This window comes from Bos indicus x Bos taurus, chromosome 18, assembly GCF_003369695.1.
Source record: "Bos indicus x Bos taurus breed Angus x Brahman F1 hybrid chromosome 18, Bos_hybrid_MaternalHap_v2.0, whole genome shotgun sequence".
NCBI classification, from domain to species: Eukaryota; Metazoa; Chordata; class Mammalia; order Artiodactyla; family Bovidae; genus Bos; species Bos indicus x Bos taurus.
The window spans coordinates 57,238,267-57,257,276 of record NC_040093.1 but is presented as its reverse complement, the minus strand read 5'-3'; the positions used below and the strand labels follow the sequence as shown (position 1 = coordinate 57,257,276).

At 45.1% G+C, this 19,010-nt stretch overlaps 1 protein-coding gene across 3 annotated transcripts; it reads right to left on the bottom strand.

Annotated features, from left to right (window-relative positions):
- Positions 1–2,409: 2,409 nt before the first annotated feature.
- On the bottom strand, positions 2,410–15,805 carry SDR42E1 (short chain dehydrogenase/reductase family 42E, member 1). Of its 3 annotated transcripts, none has more exons than XM_027513940.1 (3): positions 15,701–15,805; positions 5,634–5,726; positions 2,410–4,641 (listed from the first exon to the last, which is right to left on the bottom strand). In XM_027513940.1, the coding sequence occupies exons 2-3, from the start codon at positions 5,699–5,701 to the stop codon at positions 3,528–3,530; spliced, it is 1,182 nt and encodes a 393-aa protein (XP_027369741.1). In that variant the 5' UTR covers positions 5,702–5,726; positions 15,701–15,805; the 3' UTR covers positions 2,410–3,527. The 3 variants fall into 3 exon arrangements, with proteins under 3 accessions (XP_027369741.1, XP_027369743.1, XP_027369742.1); XM_027513942.1 differs by lacking the exon at positions 15,701–15,805 and adding an exon at positions 15,383–15,678; XM_027513941.1 differs by lacking the exon at positions 15,701–15,805 and adding an exon at positions 6,647–8,538.
- Positions 15,806–19,010: the final 3,205 nt, after the last annotated feature.

Below are 19,010 nucleotides of genomic sequence, written 5' to 3'. Positions count from 1 at the left end.
TTCCTAGGAGACATAAAGTGTTCACAATAATCAGGACTGAAAGGGATACACTACAAAAGGGAAAGGGGCCTTTCAGTTCAGTTCAGTCACTCAGTTGTATCCGACTCTTTGAGACCCCATGGACTGCAGCACGCCAGGTTTCCTGTCTGTCATCAACTCCTGGAGCTTGCTCAAACTCAGGTCCATTGAGTTGGTGATGCCATCCAATCATATCCTCTATTGTCCCCTTCTCCTCCTGCCTTCAATCTTTCCCAGCATCAGGGTCTTTTTCAAGGAGCCAGTTCTTCGCTTGGACCCCCTCAAATTCTACCAAGGGGAAGCAGGCTGAGAAAATTATGTAGCTGTAAATATAGGCTACCTTTCATGGAAGAGGAAGGATGAGTCAGATGGTGGAGGTCAGCCTCCAAGATGGGACCCCCAACACTCCTCCTGCGTTATTCGTACTGAATACCACGTGGAAAATGACTGACTTGTATAAAGCGTACATAGTGTGGAGTGCGCTGTGTGACGTCTGAGGACGAGTCATGAAAGACACTGCAGCTTCCACTTTGCTTTCTTGAATCGCCTGCTCTGAGGGGGAAGCCAGCCGCCCTGTCATGAGGATGCAACACAGCGAGTCCTACGGAGATGCTCACATGCTGAGGAACTGAGTTCTCCTGCCCACAGTAACATGGATGATCCTGGAAGTGGATCCTCTGGCTTCAGTCAAGCTTTCTGATGACTGCAGTGCTAGCAGAAACCCTAAACCAGAGCTTACCCAGGTAGGCCACACCCAGATACCTGGCCCACAGCAACTGAGAAGTAATATTTGTTATTTTAGGATGATATGTCTTGGGGGGTAATTTGTTATGTAACAATAAAAACTAGGAGAAAGGCCAAAAGAGTGTGAGTTCATGAAAAGTAAATGGATTATGTTTCAAGGAGATATTGGACAAGTATGTCAAATGTTGTGAAAATATCAAATGTCTCATATTTAGACGACAATGAAGCCCATTTATCAATTTCATTTAGATACCTTCATTGTAGAAAACATAAACAAGAAAAATCCACTGTGCTCAGTATAGTTGGTATAAGAAAACTTAGAACTATCTGCCATTCTTTTGAAGGACTTCATTAAAAATGTTCTGAAAGTCTGTGAGGCCTCTCAGTGACAACAAATAAAATAAAAATGCTTTGCTGCACTTACCTGGCCTCTCAGTCACCTTCCTGCATGGACACACCATGTCACTGCTGGACTGCAACTCTGTAAAGGGCAGAGGTACCTGTCCTTCAGCACCTGGAGTGTTAGATATGCTGCACATACGCAGACAAGTTGAAAAGTCAAAGTATTAGTCACGTAGTCATGTCTGACTCATTGTGACCCCAGGGACTGTAGCCTGCCAGGCTCCTCTGTCCATGGAATTCCCCAGGCAAGAATACTGAAGTCGGTTGCCATCCCCTTCTTCAGGGGATCTTCCCGACCCAGGGATCAAACCCAGGTCTCCCACATTGCAGGCAGATTCTTTACCATCTGAGCCACCAGGGAAGCCTTGGTCAGACAAGTTAACTCAGACTAAGTTAACTTCATGAAATACAAAATAAAAGACTCATATTTCACTAAAAACAATCCCACCACCATCTTAATGTTGCAATTTATATATTATATATTAAATTATATATTAAAAGTACTCACTACATCTTACTTTATGCTCAGAACAAACCCTGTGAGGTGGGTAAGTGGGTTAATGTGCCAGATACTCAGTCACTCAGTCGTGTCTGTTTGCAACCCCATGGACTGTAGCCTGCCAGGCTCCTCTGTCCATGGGATTCTCCAGGCAAGAATACTGGAGTGAGTTGCTATTTCCTACTCCAAGGGATCTTCCCGACCCAGGGATTGAACCTGTGTCTCTTGTGTCCCCTGTATTGGCAGGCAGATTCTTTACCATTGTGCCACTTGAAAAGCCCAAAGGTGGGTTAATAGAAAGGGCAAATACATTCCTATTTCCCAAGGCAGGCAACTGAGGCCCTACAGAGGCTGCAGTTACTTGGTTAAAAGACCATACAAGATATTCATGGTGGCAGATCCTCTGGTATCAAGTTAAGCACTTTTTCCAACATGCCCAGGCAAGATGCACCAGGGCCTCTTCATCCAGCACCCTCCTCCTACAAATACTCTCAGACCAGATCTAACACGACTTTCCACAGCCATCTGTCCTTACAGCCTAGGAATGCTGTCCTTTCTGTAGCTGGAATCAGAGAATGGGTGAAGACTGTCTTCTCTGCACTTCGGTCCCCATGTGACAGTACAACTTGAATGTCTGCCACAGCAATCCCCGTGGGAGCCCGGACAATGCCACCATTGTTCAGAACATTCTTCACTGGAAGAGGCCTTCAGAGAACGGAAATTCTCCCCAGAAGAAAACCAGTCTATTAGTTGAGAGTTATGTTTTATTTTTTAATTGCAAATGGTATCATTAGCTTGAATATTCTCATCAATCATCAGATTTTTAGCTGTTTCCCAGATTTCAATCTCTCCTTGGAGACCACAACTTTATCAACACTGAATATATTTAAGCACACTTGTTACAGACTCTGAGGGCACGTCACAAAGGTATTCCAGAAAGGTCAGTAGCAACAGCACCCTCTGAACAGAATACCCTGAGGAAGAAAACCCTCATAAGGAATGTGTAATAATAATATTAATAAAAATAATGGCTTGTAAGTGTGGTGAGTGGCACTTTATATACCTGATCCAATTTAACCCTCTAAAGAATCCTGGGAGGTAAGATAAAGGTCTATTCATTTCAATATCAAACATTACCATGTGGTCACACAGGTATAATACCTTTATGTCATGAAGGGCAAAAACTCATTCCTAGAACATACACTGTGACTAGCAACCGCCTCCCCTGCAAAAGTGACCATCTCCTCAGAGGCTTGGGCTGCGGGGAAGTAGCTCAACTTGTTGTTTTTCACACAAGTGCAAGCCTGTTAGCATTTTGCCATTCCCATATCAGTGTTTCAACCTCTGTGAAGTCAATGCAAAACGTATGGAATGAAGATAAGTACATTTTTGGCTTCTGAGAAATTCAAGTAAGACATTTCCCATCTGAGGGAGTTTAGCTCTATGGGTTTTGGAATGACGTCTACTGTCCATGTCTGAAGGAGGAAGACCCAAGGATCCGAATCTCAAACTTATCCTGGTTTCTGTTTTCTCCCTTCAGGATCTGTGCAAGGAGGTAGGAAATGAAGACTTAATCCAAGAATCAATTTTTTTTTTTTTTTGGCTGTGCTGTGTAGCACATGGGATCTTAATTCTACAACCAGAGATCGAACCCATACCTCCTGCGCTGAAAACTCAGAGTCTTAACCACTGGACAGCCAGGGCGAAGTCCCCCAAGAATCTATTCTTAAGTAGCGACTTGAAGATCCAAAGGTTGACATCAGGTATCTATTCTCTATTTTTAAAACGTGTGTTTCATGAAAACCACCTCAGTATATATAACAACTTCAGTGGTGTACTGTACCACCTCAGTACAGCTCCTCCTTCACATCGACAGGATCACGGAAGGCAGCAGCCACACGAGAACCACTGTAACCACGAGTAAGATCACCAGCCCATCCCAAACAAGACACTTGGAGTCACAACTCCCAGGACGTCTGCCGTGACCATGGGCTTTAAACCACTCGACTGCCTCCTGGAGGTCAAACGGCTGAGCCTCATACCCCAGCTCCTTCCTGGCTTTCTCCAGGCTAAAGTAATGTGTGACGCCAGTTTTGTAAACTTCGGTGCGGGTGAGGAAGGGCTGGAAGTTGTAGAGTCGCCCCAAGATGAAGTGGGTCATCTCTGTCAGGAAAGCGAAGCAATAGATGAGGGTCAGGGGCAGGCGGGTGGACGGGAACTTGTAGCCCAGGCCCTCAACCAGAGGCCGGAAGAACTCAAAGTTGTTCACAGGCCTGCCGTCTGAGATGAAGTAGGGCTGCCCAGCAGCAATGTGGCCCTTGTTGGCTTTCAGGGCCTCTGAGGCCAGGATGTGAGCCTGCACCAAGTTGTCCACGTGGACAAATTCCACCAGACTCTTGGGGTCTCCATACACAAACCTGAACAGGCCCTTCTCTATGTAGCTCACTATCCTGGGGAGGTGCCTCTGTTCTCCAGGCCCGTAGATGCCAGCTGGCCTCAGGGCACAGGTGCTCAAGACCCCACCACCCCTCTCCAGGGCTGTACCATTGGCTGACAGCACCTTCTTCTCAGCGATAGATTTGGTCCGAGAGTAGTGATCAGGATGGAGGTGAAGGGGCAGGTAAGGCAGAGATTCGTCTCCATTTCTGATGACCTGCCCTCCGAAGATGACATTGAAAGTGCTCGTGTACACTAACCTTGGCACCCCTCTCCTCCTGCATGCCTGGAGGATGTTGTCTGTGCCCCCCACGTTGATTTCTTCAATCAGGCTTCGATTCAGTTGCTCGCGCCCTGACATACCGTAAGATGCGATATGGAACACACAAGCCACGTCGACACCCTGGAAGGCGTTCTCTATGTCAGAGAGACAGCGGATATCTCCTAGTATAAACCGGATGCCTTCTGGAATGGTCTGGGCAGGGTGGCTGATGTCAAACAGAATCACATGGACTCCCAGAAGGTTCAGAGCACAGCCAAGGCTGCAAGAAGAAAGAGTAAAAGTTAGATCAAATCACTATTAAGCTATGCCTTGGAAAAGTACGGCTCAGGCAGTGAAGGGTCTGCCTGCAGTGTGGGAGACCTGCAGTCTCTTGCCTGGAGAGACTCCAGTACTCTTGCCTGGAAAATTCCATAGACTGAGGAGCCTGGTAGGCTACAGTCCATGGGTTCACAAAGAGTCGGACATGACTGAGCGACTTCACTTTCTCTCTTTCTTTGGAAAAGTATATAATTTTCCCAGTCTTCTTGGCTTATCCTGTGAGTTCCTCACTTTACACATTCATTGGTACAAGTTTTACTTATGCAAATATTAAAAAACGAGCATCTTCACATTTATTTAAATTACAGTGAGAGAGGCTTTATCTTCAAAGATGGTGGTGTCCACATATTACATTCCCCCAGCCCCCCGTTCCAGGCATGCATGCATGCTAGGTCACTTCAGTCGTGCCTGACTCTTTGTGACCCCATGGAATGTAGCCCACCAGGCTCCTCGGTCCATGGGATTCTCCAGGCAAGAATACTGGAGTGGGTTGCCATGCCCTCCTCCAAGGAATCTTCCTGACCCAGGGGTCGAACCTGCATCTCCTGCAGCTCCCTGTATTGCAGGCAGATTCTTTACCACTGAGCCACCAGAAAACCCCTCCTCCCCCCATTCTAGCACTCACCATCTATTCTTCAGAATATTTATGAATGATAATGTAACTGTGAAAGAATAGCCATTATTTTAAATTGTTTGTGATATGATTATCTCCCAACCCCGATTCAATGGCTTTATAAAGAATTTTTCTTCAAGTGGAATGTATCTATAGTTCTCAATTTCCTAATCTGAGCAGTGGGCAGCATGGTTCATTCCTGGTCTACACTGTACCAACGAGTAAGAGTCTACACTGCATTAATGTAGGTTGAAAGCTATACTTTTCCCAGCAACTACCAGTAAAATACTTGCATGGACATATTTTACAGATGCACTGACCGGAAACCAAAATAGCCACCTCCTCCTGTAATGAGGACTGTTTCCTTCGGAGATTTGTGGGAATCCATATGTGGCAGTCAAAGATAACTGGGCCTATGAAGAAAGTAGGATGCACCACTGTTACTAACCCAACTGCAGAAGCGATGGTCCCCTACTTGGGGTTAATAGACACAAAAAGGCAGTGTGCTCCAGCAGAAAGAAAAGCTAAGACCTGGGTTCCCGTCATGGCTTTGGGACATTAGCTGACTCCTGCCCACCCACCTCATCACTTCTTGGGCTGCACAACATTTCTGCCCGTGTGTCAGCAGGAACAGTACTAATCTGCTCTGACTGCCTGGCAAGGTCAGTGTGAAGGTTAAATAAGATAATGTAGCTGGGAGAGCTTTGAAAAACCACAAAGCACTCTCCAAATAGAAAGCATTATTCTTAATCCGTGGAAAACACTAGAGGCTTTTTGAAAAGTTGTTCGAATTTGGTACAGAGGGTCATTTTCCGCATCCTCCCACCCCCTCTGAAAAATCAAGGACAGAACTCTGAAGCAAATTTCCAACATCTTTTGTTTAAGACAGCACACTGCAGCATAGTGTAATACAGGCTTTTATGTAAAAAAAAAAAAAAGTAGAAAAAGAAGGGAAGGACAAAAAGGTCCTTTATGTAGCAAACCATATTCACCCACCCAGGAAATCTTCTAAGTACTGTGTGTGCTCAATGCCTTTGGGAACCTTGCTTCCCCCTCCCTCCGCATCTATGCTAAAATTATATTCTAATTATTATTTTCTCAAGGCTCCAAGACACCTTTCTTTCAAAAACAAGACAAAACAAGCAAAAAGTGGGCCACTCAACTCTTTCCGCTTAAGAAGAAATGGAACAGGAAGCTCGCAGGTCCTCAAATGCATTTAAACACACACACACACACACGCACGCACACACACCTTCTCTCATTCAGTCAAGTAAGTGGAGACAACTGAGAAGCGTGGTTAGTTAGGGAGACTGCAAGCAACCAAAGGTGCTACCATTTGGACAGGTTCATCCGAGCTGTTGCTGCATTAAACATCAGAGCTAAAAATAAGCTCGCAGGATTCTGGAGACCGAACGGGAACATGTATAAAAACTGCCTGATGTAGTGTAGGTGCTCCATGGATAGCACTTCTTGAATTTCTTTTCTTCGAGTTCCACAGTCTAAGGATTCAATTTTTCTCTTACATTCCCACACATCATGATAAGGTCTCTCAGAAGTACAGGATTACACAAAGCTTGTCAGATTCTTCTGGATAACTCTACTAAGAAGCTTTGATCACCAGCAAAGCTAATCAGATCATTCGTGCAGAGATCAGTTGGTGTAACAGCTGAAGACAAGATTCAGCAAGTGACTGTCTCCGTGGCTTGAGGGTAAGAAAATTAGGAAAACTGAGCAAAATGATGTGAAGGATGGCTGGAGTCCCAAGGTCTGACTAAGCAGTTGCCATTGTTGTGCTTACAGGAAAATCCATCACGAATGAATGCCCGGCATCCTCTTAATATGCGACTTTATGTTTCTATTATTTTCTGAGTGCAGGACGCTCCCATTCGGATTTGGACTAGCCAGCCATAAAACTTGCTGCGGTCCATTCTGTCGCTTAACATGATCACATGACTTTGTTATCACTGATGCTGCTTCCAGACACAGAAGGGTGTCAGTCAGTGACACTTCAGCCCAGACTTCTTACTGTCACCACCATGACCTGGTGGCAACCTCCTTCTCTGACTTCCTCTCACTCTTTTGTTGGGACTCTACTCCGCGCTCCAGCCCCCTGAACTTCTCCCTTCTCTTGATAATGCCAAGCTCATCTGTGCTGAGGCCTACGCGCACTCCTTGCTTCACCTCTGTGTGAACCGCTGCCAAGCCAGATGCCTGCCAGGCTGCGTCTTTCTCAATATTTAGGTCTGCTCAAGTGCTCGATGCACAGGGTAGTTTCTGAAGAACTCTCCCTTATCTGAACACTGCTTTGTTTTCTTCATGGCATATTACCTAAATGTATTTGTTTCCTTTCTGACTACTGATCTCCTTCCAGCAGAATCTGGGTGCCATGAGAACCGAAACCTTCAGCCTTTCTCACTGGCATGTCCCCACCAGACAACCTCGGATGCAGAGGATGCCCATCAAGTATCTGCAGAATTCATGGATGATTTGGAACATGGTGAAATACACCCAATTTAGTAAAATGATGATGGGCACAAATTATGCAGGGCCCGGCCGTGTCCAAGAGTTGTCGCTGTGTATGCCAATCAGTGCTGCCATTTTCATTTAACTTAGCTCCTAAAAAGGAAAGTTCTGGCATGAAAATGACATAAAGCAAAATGTGACAGAATTCCTGCATTCCGGAGCGTATGCTAGAGGAGACAGGCTTCTGCAAATTAAAGTAAAAGGCAAAATGGAGAAACCAAGATTCCTTCAGGGGAGCCTGCACTCTATTCTGCAGACAACAGAGTCTTTGCAGGTGTCCACGACGGCGGGCTCACTTCAGTCCTTGTCAAAGATTAAGCTTTACCTGGAGGAGGGAGAGACTGGAGGTTGGCAGGAGTCTAGGTGAGGGGTGATGAAGGGGCAGGGCCAGTGTGCTCAGCTGAGATCACCATGAGGCAGGGGCAGCAGGTGAAGTCTAAGGACGGTGACGCCCTTAAGCAAAACCGCACTTACAGGTTTTAGAACTGTTCTGTTTGGTTACAGGGTTTTCATTAAGAGGATGCCAGAGGGGGGAAAAAAAAGGTTAAGATATTTTTCTATCTCCACAAGAATTCCCCGATAAGGAAATCAGAAAATGGACAAGGCTTCAAAGAGCCCAGCTAAGAATTTTCCAACAGAAATTCTTCGCAGGGACTTCCCTGGTGGTTCAGTGGTTCAGACTCCATGCTCCCACTGTGGATGACTCGGGTTCGATCCCTGATCAGGGAACTAGATCCCACATGCCACAACTAAGAGTTTGCATGCTGCAACTAAAGACCCTGCAGTGAAAGTAAGTGAATAAATAAATATTTTTTAGGAAAGGAAAAAGAAAAAAGAAATTCTTCCAAATCTCTTCTTGTCCTTTTTTAAAAAAGTTTTTATTTTATATTGGAGTATAGCCAGTTAACAACACTGTGATGGTTTCAAGTGCACAGCAAAGTCACTCAGCCATCCACAGACACGTACGTGTTCTTCTCCAAACTCCCCTCCCATCCAGGCTGCCACATAACATTGAGCAGAGTTCTCTGTGCTATATGGTAGGTCCTTGTTGGTTATCCATTTCAAATACAGCAGTGTGTATCAATGTCCTTTGTTTTTAAAATTGCACATTCCCATCCAGTCATAAGACTGCAGGCCAATCCTGGCTCAAGTGCACACTAATCACACCAGGAATGTACAAATTCAAACTATTAATGCTTCCGAGTACCTGTCAGGCCTATTCACGCTATTCCTCATTACCTTCCAACTAATTCCAGAATTATCTGGGGCAAGAACCTGTGTAATTGACTTGAACTGGAGGGTCAGAGGAGTGGTGACGAGTAAGGAAAGATTAATAAGTTAGCAAGACAAATGGCAATGAGAGAAGCCTATCCACCCGGCTGGTGAAACCTTCATAGATGACCAGCCATTAGTGCTGCCACCCAGAAGCCACCTCCTCCTTTTCCAGCTGCCTGCACTGGTGAGCACAGAAAAATCGGAGCAAACACATTTCGCAGGAAACCAAAAGAAATTCCCATGAACACTAAGCCATAAGGGAGAAAAGAGGGTCTGCGTGGTTTTCCTTCAAACAGCTGCCTGAGTTTTCATATTTCTTTACTAGTTTCCATCTGATTCTTTCCAGGGCTGGGCACTCAGACCACTGTTTATAATCTCAATTGCTTTAAGGCTCTTCCAAAATGTGGCTTTGTTCAGTAATTGCTTCCTTCTGGGTTGGGGGGGAGGGTCACATTTAATCTGAGGAGTCATTTTAGCTGATACAGGTTATGGTTAAGTACACGATCCAAAAAAAAAACAGGAATCTTAATTATAAACAAGAAAAAATGAAATTTAAAGTTAGCCTGACCCCTTGATAATACTAAGATAGAACGAGGGTAATAAGGTTGACATCTCACAGGGAAGTCATGAGAAGAAACTCATAAAAATGACTAGGAGTACTTCAGATTTACAAAGACCTAATTAAATGCGAAGGATCAGTAATAAGAACCTCAGCTTATGCACACAGTTCCTTCAGCCCCAGGGTTCAAGAGCATGATGCCACTGACCTTCTGGTATTAAAATGCAACATACAAATCTAGGCACTACTGGAGTACGGCGAGCAGAACTGAAGACAGCTTTCATAAAGATAAAAATTTACTGTATTCACTTTAAAGGAAGATAAAAATATATCCAGGTAGTTTAACCCTATGATGGCGTGTTTTAAATTACTGCCAGGTACTGAACGGAGGCAAAATTAACTGTGTTCTTACTGTACTGAGACCAGGAAAGCGTATTGAGGCTAGAAGGTTTAGAAACGGTGCTGCTCAAATTCCACACATGATCTGAAAGTTATCTGTGTTTAATACAAAGCAGTCAGAGCCATAATGATGAACAAGTAGTTACAGACAATAAGGAAAGTCACCCTGGTACAGGTAAAAGGGAAGTGAGGTGTAAAACCTAAAAGGCCAAACACATCTGCGAAGAAAATTAACCGCACAGCATTAAGGGGAAAGTTGACACAATCATGCCAAACAGGGGTATTTGTGCAGTTTTGAGTTTTACCGGCAGTGGCAGGGAAGTTAATTCTATCCCTGATCTTCTTGTCCAGCTACCCACTCAAACTCCTTTTGCCTAGATATTTGTTGCACAAAAGATCCTTGCAGTCTTGCAGTTATTCCTGATACTTATAAGTTAATCACAAAGTTTTATAATCGGTATTTTCCAACTGCTTCCCAAACTATCCATATTAACTCCATGCAAACCTAAGCCATTTCTCTAAGAATGTCAGCAGGAATGAGGAATATTTGACAGATCCTAGACCTGGTCCATTATATGTATTACTGCGGGCAGGAATCCCTCAGAAGAAATGGAGTAGCCATCACGGTCAACAAAAGAGTCCGAAATGCAGTACTTGGATGCAATCTCAAAAACGACAGAATGATCTCTGTTTGTTTCCAAGGCAAACCATTCAATATCATAGTAATCCAAGTCTATGCCCCAACCAGTAATGCTGAAGAAGCTGAAGTTGAATGGTTCTATGAAGACCTACAAGACCTTTTAGAACTAACACCCACAAAAGATGTTCTTTTCATTATAGGGTACTGGAATGCAAAAGTAGGAAGTCAAGAAACACCTGGAGTAACAGGCAAATATGGCCTTGGAATACAGAATGAAGCAGGGCAAAGGCTAATAGAGTTTTGCCAAGAGAACTCACTGGTCATAGCAAACACCCTCTTCCAACAACACAAGAGAAGACTCTACACATAGACATCACCAGATGGTCAACACCGAAATCAGACTGATCATATTCTTTGCAGCCAAAGATGGAGAAGCTCTATACAGTCAGCAAAAACAAGACTGGGAGCTGACTGTGGTTCAGATCATGAACTCCTTATTGCCAAATTCAGACTTAAATTGAAGAAAGTAGGGAAAACCACTAGACCATTCAGGTATGACCTAAATCAAATCCCTTATGATTATACAGTGGAAGTGAGAAATAGATTTAAGGACCTAGATCTGATAGATAGAGTACCTGATGAACTATGGACGGAGGTTCATGACACTGTACAGGAGACAGGGATCAAGACCATCCCCATGGAAAAGAAATGCAAAAAAGGAAAAATGGCTGTCTGGGGAGGCGTTACAAATAGCTGTGAAAAGAAGAGAAGCGAAAAGCAAAGGAGAAAAGGAAAGATATAAGCATCTGAATGCAGAGTTCCAAAGAATAGCAAGAAGAGATAAGAAAGCCTTCCTCAGAAACCAATGCAAAGAAATAGAGGAAAACAACAGAATGGGAAAGACTAGAGATCTCTTCAAGAAAATTAGAGATACCAAGGGAACATTTCATGCAAAGATGGGCTTGATAAAGGACAGAAATGGTATGGACCTAACAGAAGCAGAAGATATTAAGAAGAGGTGGCAGGAATACACAAACGAACTGTATAAAAAAGACCTTCATGACCAAGATAATCACGATGGTGTGATCACTCACCTAGAGCCAGACATGTGACTTGTGAAGTCAACTGGGCCTTAGAAAGCATCACTATGAACAAAGCTAGTGGAGGTGATGGAATTCCAGTTGAGCTACTTCAAATCCTGAAAGATGATGCTGTGAAAGTGCTGTACTCAATATGCCAGCAAATTTGGAAAACTCAGCAGTGGCCACAGGACTGGAAAAGGTCAGTTTTCATTCCAATCCCAAAGAAAGGCAATGCCAAAGAATGCTCAAACTACCGCACAATTGCACTCATCTCACACGCTAGCAAAGTAATGCTCAAAATTCTCCAAGCCAGGCTTCAGCAATACGTGAACCGTGAACTTCCAGATGTTCAAGCTGGATTTAGAAAAGGCAGAGGAACCAGAGATCAAATTGCCAACATCCACTGGATTATCAAAAAAGCAAGAGAGTTCCAGAAAAACATCTATTTCTGCTTTATTGACTATGCCAAAGCCTTGACTGTGTGGATCACAATAAACTGTGGAAAATTCTGAAAGAGATGGGAATACCAGACCACCTGACCTGCCTCTTGAGAAACCTATATGCAGGTCAGGAAGCAACAGTTAGAACTGGACATGGAACAACAGACTGGTTCCAAATAGGAAAAGGAGTACATCAAGGCTGTATATTGATACCCTGCTTATTTAACTTCTGTGCAGAGTACATCATGAGAAATGCTGGACTGGAAGAAGCACAAGCTGGAATCAAGATTGCCGGGAGAAATATCAATAAACTCAGATATGCAGATATGCAGATGACACCACCCTTATGGCAGAAAGTGAAGAGGAACTAAAAAGCCTCTTGAGGAAAGTGAAAGAGGAGAGTGAAAAAGTTGGCTTAAAGCTCAACATTCAGAAAATGAAGATCATGGCATCTGGTCCCATCACTTCATGGGAAATAGATGGGGAAACAGTGTCAGACTTTATTTTGGGGGGCTCCAAAATCACTGCAGATGATGATTGCAGCCATGAAATTAAAAGATGCTTACTCCTTGGAAGGAAAGTTATGACCAACCTAGATAGCATATTGAAAAGCAGAGACATTACTTTGCCAACGAAGGTCTGTCTAGTCAAGGCTATGGTTTTTCCATTGGTCATGTATGGATGTGAGAGTTGGACTGTGAAGAAAACTGAGTGCCAAAGAATTGATACTTTTGAACTGTTGTGTTGGAGAAGACTCTTTCGAGTCCCTTGGACTGCAAGGAGATCCAACCAGTCCATTATCAAGGAGATCAGTCCTGGGTGTTCTTTGGAAAGAATGATGCTAAAGCTGAAACTCCAGTACTGTGGCCACCTCATGTGAAGAGTTGACTCATTGAAAAGACTCTGATGCTGGGAGGGATTGGGGGCAGGAGGAGAAGGGGATGACAGAGGATGAGATGGCTGGATGGCATCACCGACTCGATGGACATGAGTTTGAATGAACTCCGGGAGTTGGTGATGGACAGGGAGGCCTGGTGTGCTGCAATTCCTGGGGTTGCAGAGTCAGACACGATGAGCGACTGAACTGAACTGGACAGCAGGGGGCTGTATCTACTGGCACCCAGATGCATCTGATTCTACAGCCTACACCTCACCCACATCAAGCACTCAGGGTTGTGCAGAGTCCCTGACCTGAAGCAGCCAAGTCTATGGTGACCTGAGTCCCATGGGGGCTTTCACAGCTAACACATTCTGCAATGTCAAATGGGCGCTTCCAATTTCCAGAAGGGCAGGCAGGAGGTGCCCCGTCCCCTCCCAAGAGGCAAGAGGTAGTGGGGAGGCAGGGTTAAGCTTTTTAGGTTATAAATCAGAAAATCTGAGTCCTAGACTTGGTTCTCCCATCAATTCCCTGTGTGACCCTGGGAAAGTCACTGAACCTCTCGGATCCTGTTTCCTTCTTGCTAAAAGGAAAATAGCAACTATGTCGGCGTTTAGTATTATGGGCAAGGGGCTTAAGGTTTACCACAGAAGCCTCAGAACAGTCTTCTGAGGTAATTATTATCCTCAGCTTTTCTGATATGAGAAAAAGACTCAGAGGTCAAGAACCTTGCCTATATATATATATCTCTCTCTCTCTCCAAAGTAAAGGAAATCACTATCTCCAAAAGGTATCTGCACCCCCATATTCACTGCAGCATTATTCAAATTGCTGAGTCATGGAAACAACCTAAGTGCCCATTAAAGGATGAATGGATAAGGAAAATGTGATGTATACACACACAAACACACACACAGTGGAATACTATTCAGCCACTCAAAAAGGGAAGGAAATCCTACCATTAGTGACAGTACCAATTGACCTTGAGGGCATTATGCTAAGTGAAATAAGTCACAGACAAATACTGGGGTGATCCCGATTACACGGAGACTCTAAAAGAGCTGATCTCATAGAAACAAAGAGTAGGACGGCGGTTGCCAGGGGGTGGGGGATGCGGGAAATGAGGAGATGCTGGTCAAAGGGTATAAGCTTCTAGTTACAAGACATAATTGAGTTCTGGGGATCAAATGCACAGCATGGGGGCCATATGTAATATTACCGTATTACAGGCTTGAAAGCTGCTGGGCGAGTAGATCTTTCTTCCCCCTCCCCACTTTGGGACCCCACAGCTCCCAAGGCCGAACCGCCCAGGGTGAGCCAGGCCCCGCCTTGCTGGCCCAGACGCCAACTCCATGCAGATCTGATCTCAAGACCTCCACCTGGATGCCGCCATCTTCCCGCGTGCCAGGCGAGAGTAGATCTTTCAAGTGTTGACCACACACAAAGAAAAGTATCATAATTCTGTGAGGTGATAGAGATGTTAACTGACCTCACTGTGCTTATCATTTCACAATATATATGCGTATCAGGTCACCAAGTTGTGCATCTTAAAATCACACAACGCCGCACGTCATTTTTACCCTAGTCAAGTTGAAAGGAAAAGCATCTAAAACAAACAAAACAAAAAACTGGCCCACAAATTATGCAGGTGACAGAGGCTGAGTTGGAGCAAGGACTTGAAGACAAATCAGAGTAGGAGGACCCAGCTGGGTTGGGAACAACGCAGTGTCATTCGCTTACCACCTTCATAGTTTCCGTCACACCTGCTATCTCTGATACTTTGTTGCTGCTTAGTGCTAAATGGTGTGTGGCTCTTTGCGACCCCATGGACTGTAGCCCGCCAGGCTCCTCTGTCCATGGTATTTTCCAGACAAGATTACTGGTGTGGGTTGCCATTTCCTACTCTGGGGGCTCTTTCTGGCCCAGGGATCGAACTCGTGTCTTTTGCATTAGCAGGCAGATTCTTTACCACTGAGCCACCAGAGCAGCCCTATCTCTGGTACTAGTACTTACTGTTTTATTTAAAACTCCTTATCTTTTAGCAATAAATACCTTCATTTTAAATGGGAACCTTACACGGCCACTTAAATGGAAAACCAGAATCATCTGTCATCAAGACAAAGTAATCTTTCCCCCACAAAGTGCGATTATAATAAAAAAAAAATGTAAATGGAGTCTAGCTTGACACAGATGCCTGTTGAAAGTTCTGAGCTTGGGGCCTGCCATCTTTTTCAAAAAGAAGACGAAAACCAGAAGCTAGCCGGTGCTTGAGACCTTCGCAACGATCCTAGAAAGAGACGCTGAGCCCCGCTGCTTGGAATCCGAGGGGAAGTGGGGTGAACTCAGGTCGGCCATCACTCACGACCGCGCCCCGTACCAGCGGCCACGGGGCTCGTCCCACCTGGGCCGCCACGACAAGCAGGTAGAGGCCGACAAGGTCGTCCTCCGCAGGACCCCGACGCGCGTGCAAGCCCAGGCGTCCCCGCCAGGGTCACACAGGGAATTGATGGGAGAACCAAGTCTAGGACTCAGTCTAGGACCCGCGCCTGGGTCCCGGCGGAGGGGCGACCCTCCCTACCCGGGGCCACTCACAGAGACAGAAGACCACGGCGACGCCGGGATTGCGCGAGGTGGGGCGACTCAGGCCCCTCCCTCTCCCCACCGCCACCCCCGCTCTGCGCCTGAGCCGTCGGACCAGCCTCCTGGAGCCACTTCCGGCCTCTCTAGGATGCTCGGAGGTCTCGGCATCTCTATGGTATGCAGGTTTCTCCCACCATCACCTGTGCGACGGTGTGGCGTTCACTTCACGCATCTTCCCGAAGTGCCCAAACCGTGTGTTCCAGCTTCGCGGGAGCCCTTTCAGGGCATATCGGTTATGAAAAGTGAAGTGGTGAAAGTGAAGTCGCTCAGTTGTGTCCGACTCTTTGCGACCCCATGGACTGTAGCCTATCAGGCTCCTCCGTCCATGGGATTTTCCAGGCAAGACTGCTGGAGTGGATTGCCACTTCCTTCTCCAGGGGATCTTCCCAACCCAGGAATTGAACGCGGGTCTCCCGCATTACAGGCAGACGCTTTACCGTCTGAGCCATCGTCGGCTATAACCACCTCCAATTTAGACTTCCGTTTCCGTCTTTGTGTACCTTCAACGTTGAGCAGGACTTCCCTGTAGCTCAAACGGTAAAGAATCTGCCTGCGATGCAGGAGACTGGGATTCGATCCCTGGGTTGTGAAGCTCCTATGGAGCAGGGAATGGGAATCCACTCCAATGGTCTTGCCTGGAGAATTCCATGGACAGAGAAGCCTGGCAGGTTACAGTCTGTGGGATGGCAAACAGTCGGACACGACTGAGTGACTAACGCACACACAATGTTGAGCATAGGCAGTGCTTGATAAATAGGAGGTGCTTAGCTCATTTATTGCTTCGATGGATGAATGGATGTGTGGGTGTCTGGATGGATAGATGGATGGGTGAACGGGTAGATGGGTGGGTGATGGATGGATGAGGCTCTCTATGCTCCTGAGTATTCACTTGCCATGTATCTTTTCAAATCTGTCTCTGAGTTTCCATATTTATGTATATTTTCCTGTGTCCCCAGTTTCCCCTATTTTTACAGTTCCACTTCTGATCAATGAGCGAGCAATGATGCGAAGACTAACCTTTGTTGCTGGCATATTGAGGGCAGCATTTTAACAGTATCATCTTTTAGGATTTGAAACAGCTCAACTGGAATTCCATCATTTCCACTAGCTTTGTTCCTAGTGATGCTTCCTAAGGCCCACTTGACTTTGCACTTGAAGCACAAGCTGGAATCAAGATTGCTGGAAGAAGTATCAAAAACCTCAGATACGCAGATGATACCACCCTTATGGCACAAAGTGAAGAGAAACTGAAGAGCCTCTTGAAAGTGAAAGAGGAGAGTGAAAAAGTTGGCTTGAAACTCAACATTCAACAAACTAAGATCATGGCATCCAGTCCCATCACTTCATGGCAAATAGATGGGGAAACAATGGAAACAGTGACAGACTTTATTTTCTTGGGCTCCAAAGTCACTGCAGTGGTGACTGCAGCCATGAAATTAGAAGAATTTCTCCTTAGGAAAAAAGCTATGACCAACCTAAACAGCACGTTAAAGAGCAGAGACATTACTTTGCTGACAAAGGTCTGTCTAGTCAAAGCTATGATTTTTCCAGTAGTCATGTATGGATGTGAGAGTTGAACTGTAAAGAAAGTTGAGCATCGAAGAGTTAATGCTTTTGAACTGTGGTGTTGGAGAAGACTCTTGAGAGCCCCTTGGACTACAAGGAGATCCAACCAGTCAATCCTAAAGGAAATCAGTCATGAGTGTTCACTGGAAGGACTGATGCTGAAGCTGAAACTCCAATATTTTGGCCACCTGATGCAAAGAACTGATTCCTTGGAAAGGACCCTGATGCTGGAAAAGATTGAAGGCTGGAAGAGAAGGGGACGACAGAGGATGAGATGGTTGGATGGCATCACTGACTCAATGGACATAAGTTTGAGCAAGCTCCCGGAGTTGGTGATGGACAGGGAGGTCTTTCATGCTGCAGTCCATGGGGTTACAAAGAGTCAGACACGACTGAGTGACTGAACTGAATTGAACCTTTGTTGCTGAAGTAACCAAAGACTTTAAAGCCATATAGAAAGGAATGTTGACATCCTTATTCAAAGGTGTCCTGGGGAGGCCCATCTTTTTCTCCTCATCACAAGTTTGGTTCCATGGAAACCTGCAGGCTCTGTGTACAAACACACACACACACACACACACACACACACACACACACACACGACTTGACCCCTGGCTGGAGAAGACTTCATTTTGATGGCTCAAAGGATAGGAGTTTTGACTTCATACACTGCTGTTGCCACATGCAGACTCCAATAAGCTCATATGACGTAAGTCATTTACTGCTAAATTTTCACTGAGAACACAGAGTCACAAAGAAAACCTCAAGCCCAGGGATATAAACATTAATGAAAGCCATAGGAAGAAAGCCGAGTCCCCAGTGTTGGCCTCTTGAATCGTTCCTCTCTGATCCTATCTGTCTTGTCCTCAAGTGTGATCCAGCCATAAGTCTTAGGAGACTGAGATATGGTTGTAGCAAGTAGTCTTAAGACACAGCTTTTCTCTGCCTTCCTAGCATGCATAAAGATTAGAGGAGGAGAAGAGGAAGGCTAGTGAGGTGACTGGCAATATGTTCTTGGGACCAGTAGCCAAGGAAGAAAATATCCCTCTGAGGATGCAGTATGTACGACGGACATCCTTTGGGGAAATTCATCTCTAAGAGATGCCCAGGTTTACTGCCTGTTGATAACCCATAAGAAGAAATGTGGCAAATTTAAATGTTAATATCATCGTGCCACCAAGGACTCTTAAAATCTAAGCACTTATGTTTTAAGGGAAAATCATAAACTTTACAATTGCTTCCTTAGTTTCTACCCACTGCAATTTAGTGAGTTGATTTTATAAAGGTCTGAACAAGAATTTTAAGATAAAAATGACCAGGAAAAAAATTGACCTCAGTATTAATTTACATGTCAATCCTTTTTGAACAATTTTTTCCCCTAATAATATATCCAGAGAGTGGATACATTTCAGAAAAACCAGTTTACAGTTATCATTCTTCACAGATGTCCAACAATTTATACTATTAGCTCATCAGATTCACAGAAATTGTATCCATTAAGATTCTTTCAAGTAGTAGAGAATTTTGGTGTTGTTGTTTAGTAACTAAGTCGTGTCCGACTCTTTTGTGATCCCATGGACTGTAGCCCGCCAGGTTCCTCTGTCCTTGGTATTCCACAGGTAAGAATACTGGAGCGGGTTGCCATTTCCTTCTCCAGGGAATCTTCCTGACCCAGGGATCGAATCCGCGTCTCCGG